The sequence below is a fragment of the Seriola dumerili genome, unplaced genomic scaffold (genome assembly GCF_002260705.1).
Source record: "Seriola dumerili isolate Sdu_G_001 unplaced genomic scaffold, Sdu_1.0 BDQW01001040.1, whole genome shotgun sequence".
Classification (NCBI taxonomy): domain Eukaryota; kingdom Metazoa; phylum Chordata; class Actinopteri; order Carangiformes; family Carangidae; genus Seriola; species Seriola dumerili.
Genome location: NW_019175295.1, coordinates 73,668 through 84,465, shown reverse-complemented (window position 1 = coordinate 84,465; position 10,798 = coordinate 73,668). Strand labels below are relative to the sequence as shown.

General features: G+C 41.3%; 1 protein-coding gene across 1 annotated transcript in view; it reads left to right on the top strand.

Moving 5' to 3' along the window:
- Window positions 1–4,456: 4,456 nt before the first annotated feature.
- The window catches only part of plppr5 (phospholipid phosphatase related 5), a 72,897-nt gene continuing 66,555 nt past the window's right edge, over window positions 4,457–10,798 (top strand). Inside the window, exon 1 of the mRNA XM_022766781.1 lies at window positions 4,457–4,701. Coding sequence (XP_022622502.1) covers window positions 4,498–4,701 — 204 coding nt within the window. The 5' untranslated portion in view covers window positions 4,457–4,497. The remainder of the gene's footprint in view (window positions 4,702–10,798) is intronic.

The following is a 10,798-nucleotide window of genomic DNA, read 5'->3' as shown; positions in this document are numbered from 1 at the left end:
ATCAGTGTAGCATTACATTACCAAAATGTACAATATTTACAGTGCAACATATATATATATATATATATATATATATACAGCACAGCACATGTCCATATTAAAAGGAGCAGAACATGCAGCCTTAACCCTGATGGTGCATCTTAATGCATATTTAAAAGCATTTAAATACACACTCTGATCGCTGTTTATATAATTACACGTCCACTTGTTTGTATGAATACATGTCTGAATGGATTTAAATTGCTGAAAATTTGTATTTCTGCTATTAATATTTTTATTTTTATTTTTCTGTTCTCAGGTCTCACTTGTAAATGAGATCTTGATCTCAATGTGACTTCCTGATAATGTGTATATATATATATACAGTATATATACAGTATATATACGTTATCATGCTGGGGCTCACAGAGCTGCTAGCGTGACTGCAAACTCTTTATCCTGTTAAATGTATTTTTCTCAGTTATATCACCATAAGGTCGTGAAGTCCATTACACAGCAGTCACTCTAATGACAGTGGATTCTTTATGTATGCATTTTGTACAGAGTCACTTTCTGATGATGTGTATCATTAGACATCTCTCTGGCCTGTCTCAGCATATAGAAGCATATAGGTTCGGCCTAGTTAGTATTACAATGGGGAGTGATGATGGAGTGACACAGTAATGGCAGCCATTACTCAGAGCTGTCAGTGTGTCCCCACCTGACTCCACACGCCCTCTGCATCTCCATCTGCATCTCCATCTCTGTCCGTCTGTCCGTCTCCATCTGTCTCTCTGTCTGCTCTGACAGCCTTCACTTATGGATTTGAACAGCAGAGCAGATAAATGTGTTTCCTGCGTTGGAGAAAGAGACAGAGAGAGTGGGTGTGGAGTATGAAATAAGATGAGGCTTCAATGAGCCATTTGGGGAAAATGGGGTCGCCGCAGCAACAGAACAAAAAATAAATAAATAAATAAATAAAATATAAATAACTGCAGAGCCAGTGGGGGTTATTGAACATAGCAGAACCGTTCCAGCATGTCAGGAAGAACAAATGTGCGAAGAGTTATGACAGGATTATGGAGTGAACACAGCAGGAGAACACAGTGAAATGAAAAACTACCTTTTAAAAGTGCAACAGAAAAACAAAGAACATTAAATTGAGGGTGTGTGATATTGAATGAGGGAAGGATTATATTCTAGCTTCCTTGCAGGGTGCTTCGATAACGATCTGTTTTATGGTCCATGACACTCTCCATTATACACAACACCTGATATTAGAGGGGAAGACACACAGACATACACATGTACAGTATGTTGGCCTTTTGCTGGCATTCAGAATGACTTTTAAAATAATACTGTAATATTAATAATGAGAGAATACATTGGAGGTGGTAGTTGACACCTCCAATGTAGAGATTTCATGCTGAAGTAAGATGTTGTCAGGTATTCAGCAAAATATTGCCTAAAATAGAGCAGGTATTCTCATTTTACACAGAGCTTTATCTCTCAGGGGGAAACACATTTTCTGCACCTGCAATTAGATCTCTGTTCAACACAGTGAGAGCAGTTTGTGTTCATCCAGAATGGTGAACAATACCACCACCGACTGAATGCCTTTTAATATGACGCTGAAGCTGCAGGATATGTTTGGTTTTCATTACAAATAACTTCACATTGTTTCAAGAAACAATACTCAGATGTGGATATGTGTGGTGAAGCATGGTTTACTTGCTGCTGTTCCATTCATAATGCACTGTCGTAGAGGTTCCCAACCTTTACCAACTCATGGCCCACTCGAATGTTGTTGAAATGTTGGTGCCCCGCATCCGATCAACCCCATAACAATACGGAGGCCCAGTAATGTGTTTTCAGACCACTTTTTGTTTTTATGATAATCTTGACTCTCTTTCATTATAACTCTTCCTGTTGTTAACCAGATATCCAGTTTGATTCTCAACCATTTGCCATGCACGTGATCTTTAGGCATGTAATCAGACTGAGATAGAAGTGATGTGGTCCAAAAGTTCCTCTCATTGGTTCATCAAAGTGATAGGCTTTCATATGAGAAAACTTTTAAGAACATTATTTTTATTTATTTTATAATTACATCTTTTCACCAAGATTTTACTGTTTTGCAAATGATTTGTTGGTCCACTTGAAATACCTTCACGGTGCACCAGTGGGCACCGGCCCACAGGTTGGGAACCACTGCACTATCCACTCCGAGATGAAGGAGGAAATCCGCAGTCCTGTTTCTGTGTAAAAATATATCTCAGACTTCATCTGAATCTAATATGAGGCTTCAGCTGTCTGAGGTAAACAAATAAAGTTGGTATCTTCCAAAGTTACAGTGTTTTTAGTAGATAATTATCTGTGCGTGTTTCTTTACAAGACAGCAGTGGAGCAAAGTGAAGGGAAGAACAAAAAAGATAAGATCTTTGGAAGATCTCCTGATGAAAACTTAATATTAGCCCCAGGTTCATTTTGACAGGGTTCGGATAATGGGGAGGATTTAGGGGGGAGCTGACCCTCCTGATTAAGACTTGGACCCCCCCCCCCCCCCCCCCCCCCCNNCCCCCCCCCCCCCCCCAGTTTGAAGCTAGGGTTGAAACATCTATATATCTCCCTTACCTGTAATTGTAAATATTATAATATATTTCTCACATTCATGCTTGGAACAATCTTGTGATACGATTTCAGACACCCCTAAAGTGGACCGTACCATTTCTCCCTTGCTTGAACGTGTCGTCCTCACGGCCGTTGGTTAGTCGCGTCGTTAAGTCTCTGCTCCCATTTGTCGCACAGACACTGTAGGTAAATGTAAGTAGCAGTAGCTAACTATGTAGCTTGTTTAATACACTTTACGTCCTCACCTCCAGAGTCTCTGAATTACAGTTTGTTACGTATCTACAGATGAACGCTAATGTTAGCTAGCTTCTAACTTTAGCCTTAAATTACGGTTTAGCTCATTAAAGCTAGCTAGCTGTTAGCGCGCCCTTTCATTCCCAGTGTTGTCATTTCATTGCCAATATAAAATGTCATATATGAGCTAATGTTAGCAAACATTGGTGTTCAGTCACGAGTAGTGAGTCAATGGGGGATTAGTTGTTGTAAAGAGACGTTTTGACATCAATATAGAGTTTATTATTTCTTGTTGTGTGTGGTGGTTTATTTAGTCTGTTACCTTTGTGATATTAACTTCTATAATAGACGCTCTTTGTTGTCACACAGGAGTTTTAACTATTGGATCATTGAACAAGAGTAAAATACATGTGTGCCCAAGGCTCAGTAATTGTATTAGCAGTGGTGGAAAGTAATTAAGTACATTTACACAAAGTTTTGATCTACTTGAACCCAACCCCACCATCGTTATGTTGGAAGGGCATTCATTGTTTAATACAGCTCTTATCATCTATCCAGAATGATCATTAGAAGGCGTCTATCAATGGGATGGAAGAAGCAGTAATGGAGGAGGAGTGCTGTCATGCATCCTTTCATGTGAATTCCTTGTGTGCATGTATGGAATTTAAATCCTGTGCAGTAATGACAGACTTTGCCAGTAGAGATGAAAACTACTACACCAGATGGTAATTAGTGAATATAAATATATTTAATAGTTAATGCTGAGAAATTCAGCCTTTACTGTGGTTATAATGCATAATTTATATTTTTGCATTGTGGTATCTGCAACTTTCATCACTGATTACAAGCAATAAGATGTTTTGGTCAGTTTCTTTGCTTTAATCCAAGCTGATGGATTTGACAACATGCAGCTTCTGCTCGTTCAGTTTTATTTATTAACTAATTTCTCTGATGAAATACTGGCTGAATTTAGAGTCGAGAGCCTCAGCCTCTGCAAGTGGTCCCCAGATCCCCACCCCCACTATCCACCCACTGCCTCTCTATCGCTGTTCTCAGTCTTTATTTCTTCTCCATTCATTCGCTCCTTCTGCTTTTCTCCTGTCCTGAACTGGTTGATCATAGCAGTGCATGTGTTGGATCCATGGCCAGGTTATACACACACACACACACACACACACACACACACACACACACACACACACACGGGGAGATGGAGGGAGCTGTCAATCCTCCTGTTTGTATACATGTCTATCTAATCTGTCTCTCTCTCTCTCTCACTCACTCACACACACTGACGTGGGATGGGGATTTAGCCGAGCCTCCTCATCTCTCACACACACACCCTCACACACCCACTGTTTTTTTCTATCTCACTCTCTCCCTCCCCTTCCCTCTCTCTCTCTCTCTCTCTCTCTCTCTCTCTACACACACTCGAGCACACAGTCTCTAGTTGCAGCAGCAGCGAGCAGAGCAAACCAGGGCGAGCGAGCCTCCACCGTGATCAGAGAGTGGCTCCTCGCTTGCAGCTGAGCCGTCATGAGCCGGGCAGCTCGAGTCGGTACCGCCGGGGAGGAGGAGGAGGCTGGGTAGAAGAGAGAGAGAGATAGAAAAGGGTTTGTTCTAATTACATGTCTCTCGCTCTTCATCTGCATCATGCTGTACTTCCAGCTGGTGATCATGGCCGGGACCGTCATGCTGGCCTACTACTTCGAGTACACCGACACCTTCAGCGTGCACGTGCAGGGCTTCTTCTGCTACGACACCACCTACACCAAACCCTACCTGGGACCGGAGGACAGCAGCGCCGTCCCGCCCGTCCTGCTCTACGCCGTGGTCGCCGGGCTGCCCACGCTGCTGGTGAGTGCACAGTTCATCAGCAAACTTCACCCACTAGACCTGCAGGTAGAGGGATGGTCAGTCAGTGTGTGAAGCACTAAACAGTCAGAAAAGCCAAATCTGTTCTGCTTTTTGCTTCATCCCTGGACTATTATATGTAATAATTTCTGTGGCACTTAGTTTATTAACCAATTAGTCAGCTGACAAATAGGTAGCAATTAAAATGATGATTAATTTCTAGTAATTTATCAAGTAGAAACCCCCAGAATTCCCTGGTTGCAGCGTCTCCAGTGAGAGGTCTTTTCTCATGTAACTGTAAAAATAAAATCTGACAAAATAAAGCTTGTATACAGTAGATGTCACCTTGGGCTCCAGGAGCCTGTGAATGGACATTGTATAAAAATTCTGACATCGTATGGAACAATTAATCAATCAATTAAAAAAAACCAAAACAAATAAGTCACAAAAAAAAATTGATAAATATCTGATAATGAGAATTTGTTAATCGCTGCCTTTAAAAACATCGCTGTGGGTGAACTTGACTTTTCACTGCTCAGTAAACGAGATCAAACATGAAGCCAAGACCGACGAGTACTTACACACCTGAAGAATTATTAGCTGCTGTCTCACAGTGATTATTATTGATCTTCACTGATGCCTGATGTGATGTTTTTCTGAGCTGTATTAATTGATTTTTGTGGCCACTTGGGGGCAGCGCAACAAGATGTAAACACAATGTTAACATGCCAGCTTTATGATGATGTTACACAGTCATGGTGAATGTGTGAACTGCTGCATGTTTACACATCCAGATCATTTATCAGTTCAGATCTACATATTGCATTCCTATAGTTCTGTATGTCCAATACCTTGAGCTGTGCACAGGACCATGATCTGTTGATCACAGTGATCATTTATGTAGAATCATGTCTCCATCTGACAACCTGATGGATCAAAGTCTTTGAGCTCTGTCTCTTTAGCTGCTAAATGCTGCACTGTGTCCACCAGCTGCTCTCTGACTGTGTGACTGCTGTGTGCTGCTGAGCAGGTAGTGGATAGTGTCTTTATCAGAGCTGTTTCTATTGAAAACAGCTGCCTGTTGCTGTTGGAAACCAGGTAGATGAGAGCAGAGTTTGAGCGATTAGAGGTTCATCGGTGTGACTGACTTTCACAGTGTAAAAATATAGATAAGTGCAGCTGTAAGACATTTCTCCTGTAGATTATAGAGATTTTTGCCTGAGCTTTGCTCCATGATATAAACCCAAACTGGCAAGTTTCCATTTAAAATGATATGTGTGTACCTGTGCGTCTGTGTTGATCTGATCTCTTCAGACTGCAGCAGCCTCTGTTTGTATTTGGTTAATCTGATGAGTGATTAGTCACCAGGTCGTTATCACAGAGGGAATAAAGCTCTCCAATGCTAATGTGGTTAATTTTCTTAAGAATCAGCCTTTGCACAGATTCCTGCTGATATGTTTTCTTTCCTTTATAACCACAAAATAACAGTTTAAGATTTAAAGTGGACTGCAGTCACTTCCTGTCCTCACCATTATAGCTGCACGGTCCCTGACGCTTGAGTTATGTTTCACTCTTCCTTCATTAGCTCTGCCAATTACCAGCTGATTGTGCGATGAACTTATAAAATGCAGCCGACAGGGGTGCAGTGCACCTTGAATGTTAAGTGCTGTGATTACTGCTGCAGTAGCTGGTCTGAAGCTGACGGTGCAGGCCGAGCATTTCCACACAGTGACTCTGCTCTGGCTACGTGTACGACTGTCTGCACGCCTCTGTGTCTGTTCTGTACACACACACACACACACACACACACACACACACACACACACACACACACACACACACACACACACAGCAACTACAGCCCAGGCATCCTGCAGCACACAGTCTCAAAGCAGCAATATTACATGAAAGCAGAATTAGAAACATAACTTAGCTTCTGTCCGCTCTGCTGTCCCAGGAGTTTCTCTTTGATGGCTCTCTTCATTACACTGCATACCGCAGTTTGAAGTAATTAAGTTTAGACGTTCTCATTCAGACTGACAGGGTGTAGAAGTGTGCAGCCTCGGTGCAACATGGGCTCAGATGTGGACCCAGTATCAGAGACTGTACTGGTACAGAACTGACAGACCAGGGAAGAACAGCAGAAGGTGACTTGTAGAAAAATCGTATCGGTTTTATCGAGTGTTAAGAAGCTAATTTAGAGATGTAGTTTCTCTGCACTGGAAGGCTTCAGCTGAGCTACTACTGAATGAAATCTAGTCACAGGTCCAGTCTGTGAAAGTAACAAAAGATGAAATGGATTGATTATCTTTTTTAATACCAGAATCTGGAGGTAGAATCATTAGTTGATCACTTATTTACTCATGTGTTTCTCTTATGATGCTGAGTGTGTTGTTAGAAGTGAATGTGCTGTTATGGGTTGAAGAGGCCCACTGTTCTCCTCGTCCTGTTTTATGCTCAAAGGGCTGAAGAGCTGCGTTTGCTTTGGTTTCTTCAGGTTTCATGAAGACATATAACGTGTAGGAGACCAGTGTGTGTGTGCTGATCTGGTGTGTGTTCACCATTGGTTGTTATCATAAGCTGGTATCTGATGGTTGGCCCGACTCTGGACTGTTGGGACAGGGAAGGATTTTGCTCGTTATTATATATGGAGTTGCACTATGGGAAGTGTAGGATCAGCTTCTCTGTCCCTCTGTTGTACATTTTGAGCTTTATGTCTTGAATAAATCTGGTGATACTTTATTTTTTGTCGTATTGTCAACAGATTCAGTGAGAAAATGACAAACGTGTGAAGAGAGGGCTACTGTCTCTACGCTTGTGTGCATCAAAGGTGTATTATTGAAATTACCTGTAATCTACTTTAAAATGACAGTATAATTATGGTATAATTCCATCAGGAGAGCCGAGTCGTGTCTTTCTGCTGCTTTCATTTTCCCTCTTTAACAGAAATAATTTTCATTCATGGATAATTTCCACTTCGCTCTTTTATACCTCGGCTCTGCTTACAGCCGTGGGCGGAGGACGTACGTCACCTTCTTGTTAACGGGTTATCTCGGGAACGCCGTGAGGGAATTTCTTCAAATTTAGCTCAAACGTTCATTTGGACTCAAGGATGAACTGATTAGAAGTTGGTGATCAAAGGTCAAAGGTCAAGGTCACTGTCAAATCGCAAGACATGTTTTTGGCCATGCTGTTATGACACAAATGTCTAGTAGGATGAAGTGATGACATTTTATATCCAAAGGTCAACTTCAGTGTGACATCATAACGTTCTGGAAGAAGACCTCTGGCCATTATTCAGCGCTGTAACTCGGGAACAGAAGGAGACACTGTGACCTTTTTTCCTGTAACTTGACTGGTTGGTGGAAGAGGTGAATCTAGTTTTCTGCTGTGTTTTTTTTTTGAGTGCTGTCAATAAAGCTCCTCCGTTCCTGCAGATGTTTAAAATTAAAACCCTACCAGGACCATGAATGATTCTGCTACTGGCTTTTAAAGTGAAACCTCTGTGCAGGAAATTTTGAGTTTTTAATTAAATAATTAATCAAGTGTGAATTAATATTACAACTAGGTGCTGTTGTTTTATACTGTTCCCTGTTTCTCCTCTGTCACTTCCTGTCATATCTCTACTGTTTTCTAGTTAAAGGAAATAAAATGAACAATCTGAAAAAACCAGGAGCAGTTGAGAAACCAGGGAAGACTTTTAGAATACATTAAGTTTTTAGTCTGAGTTCAACAGATCTAGTGGGTTTTTTCCAGTGTTATTTTTAGTCCTTTTAGTATAAAATTCCCTCTTTGTGTTTCACTGCCGAGCTGCAGGAACATTCTGTTCATTTTGTACAAAAAAGACAAAGATTGGAGGATACACAGTTGACTTGACTCAGACTGATGAAGACATACGAGCTTCACCAGCTGAGGGTGAGAGTACATTAATAACAGAATCAACTGACTTCTGTCTGACATTGGCATTGTTTCGTGAAGACATCACATCTAGGCTGTTTATTCAGTAATATCAAATACCACAATATTTCCCACCATATTCAATATTTTTCATTTATTTTATTTTTTAAACATATCATATTATTTAACATAAAATTCAATATTACAATTATGTGTTATTAAAAAGAACTGAAATTCAAAATAAAAAGGTATATTTATATTATAACCGACATACTGCGTTTTGGAGCCTCATCTTTTCACAACCAGGAGGAATGATTACAGCAACCTATAACCTGTAGTTTCCCTTATTCGAACTCTGCTGCCCCCTAACTGTTGGCTAGTAGCATTACAGTGTTCTGCACCCATTGATTTTTACCAAATGACAATGTCACATGACTCACAGCTGTCGCTCTTCTACGGCTTCGATCAGCAGGAAATTCTCTCAGCATCAGTATCGGTAGAAAGGATGGACAACACCTGGTTCTTTCATAAGAAGTCAAAGATAGGAGCTATGGGGTAGAACTCCCATCATGCATTTTGGTGAGAAACATCCAATCACGGAGCTCAGTGATGTGCGCCGCTGAATCTAAAAATCACAGCGTTGAGAACAATCAGCTTGAATCCGTCCTTTGTTCTCATGTGAACGGACAACATGTTTTGATTTTGCCTCCTTTCTCATTCGCGCCTCTGACCGGTTTATTCTCCATGGCAGCGCTGACCGAGGCTTATGGGTATTGTAGTATTGAGAGCCAGGATGACAGACAATAGGTGATTTCTCAGATACAAATCTGAAACAAATAAATAACATAAACCTGTGTGACCATCTGAGAAAAGACGGACACAACCTTGGAAACTGACAGCACTTGTTGCTCAGTCATTCACACAAAGACAGTGTTAATAGGAATGGGATTTGTTGGAGGAGCACTGTTGATCTCAAGGTTAGAGAGTTTTATTAATCTGCTTTATTCAAGCAGCCAGTGATGTTTTCCTCCAATGCTGTTCAGATATTACAGAGAGCAGGAAATGTAAAGATGCTGTCACTGAACATAATCCAGGCTTTGGCAGAATCCTCCAAAACTCGTGTTGTTGTTGCCCAGTTTTTCAGGTTTTTGGCAGTGATTCAAAGAGGTGTAAATATGTATAAAAGATGTAGATATATAAGAATTAAAAAAAGAAGTCAGCACAGTTTTGACAGTGGAGCAGCTGATACCTGTGGTAATCAGGTCATGAGCAGACACTCATTCTAACTTATGAGTTTACACATCACACACTTCCTGTCAGCTCGTCAACATCCAACATCCTCTTATGCAAAACACTCAGTTCAGCCACTCAGAAGCAAAGTTAAGTCTTCATGTGCATTTTTATTTCACCATTGTCCCTCAGTGTAAGAAGCTTTTTTTTATTCCACTGCGCCAATGACAGTCAGAGCGGCAGCCATGTTGTTTTCAGGTTGTCCGTTCCATTCTCGTGGACACTGTCATGGTTTGCTATGGCAGACACTTTTTGTTAGTTTTGTTTGGACTTTTCTCACTTCCTGTTTTATTTTGTAATTGGTTTCCTTGTGTGTCTCAGTGTTTGGCTTCCTGTCTTGGTCCTGTTTCTGTGAGGTGATTGTCTGCCCCGCCCTAATGTGTCTCACCTATGTGCAATCACCCTTGCCTCCCTTGTCTATATAGTCTTTGTGCTCCCCTTTGTCTGGGTCGGTTCGTCTGTTGTCTCTCTGTTATTCTCTGGCTTTTCCTCCATCTGTTCATGTCTGTCTAATCATCAATCTGTTCACGTGGCCTGTCCATGTCTGGTTTGTCCTTGGTTTGTTCATGTCTGGTTTGTTTTCGGTCTGTTCATGTTACCTGTTCATGTTCTTCTGTTGTCACCCCCTGTGGTTCCCTGTGCTGTTGTATAAGTTCCTTTTGTTAGTTTAATAAACCTGTCTGCACCGTCTCCCGTGCGTTGGCTGCATTTTGGGTCCCACTTACCACAACACCCTGACAGACACGATATCTCCGCCTTGACGGAACTTCTTCAAATTTAGCACAAACATTCACTTGGACTTGAGGACAAACTGTAGACATTTTGGTGGCTAAAGGTCAAAGGTCAAGGTCACAGTGTCCTCACAAAACACTTGGCCTTGTGAACGTAATTAATTCTGTAACCCCTTAAAGGA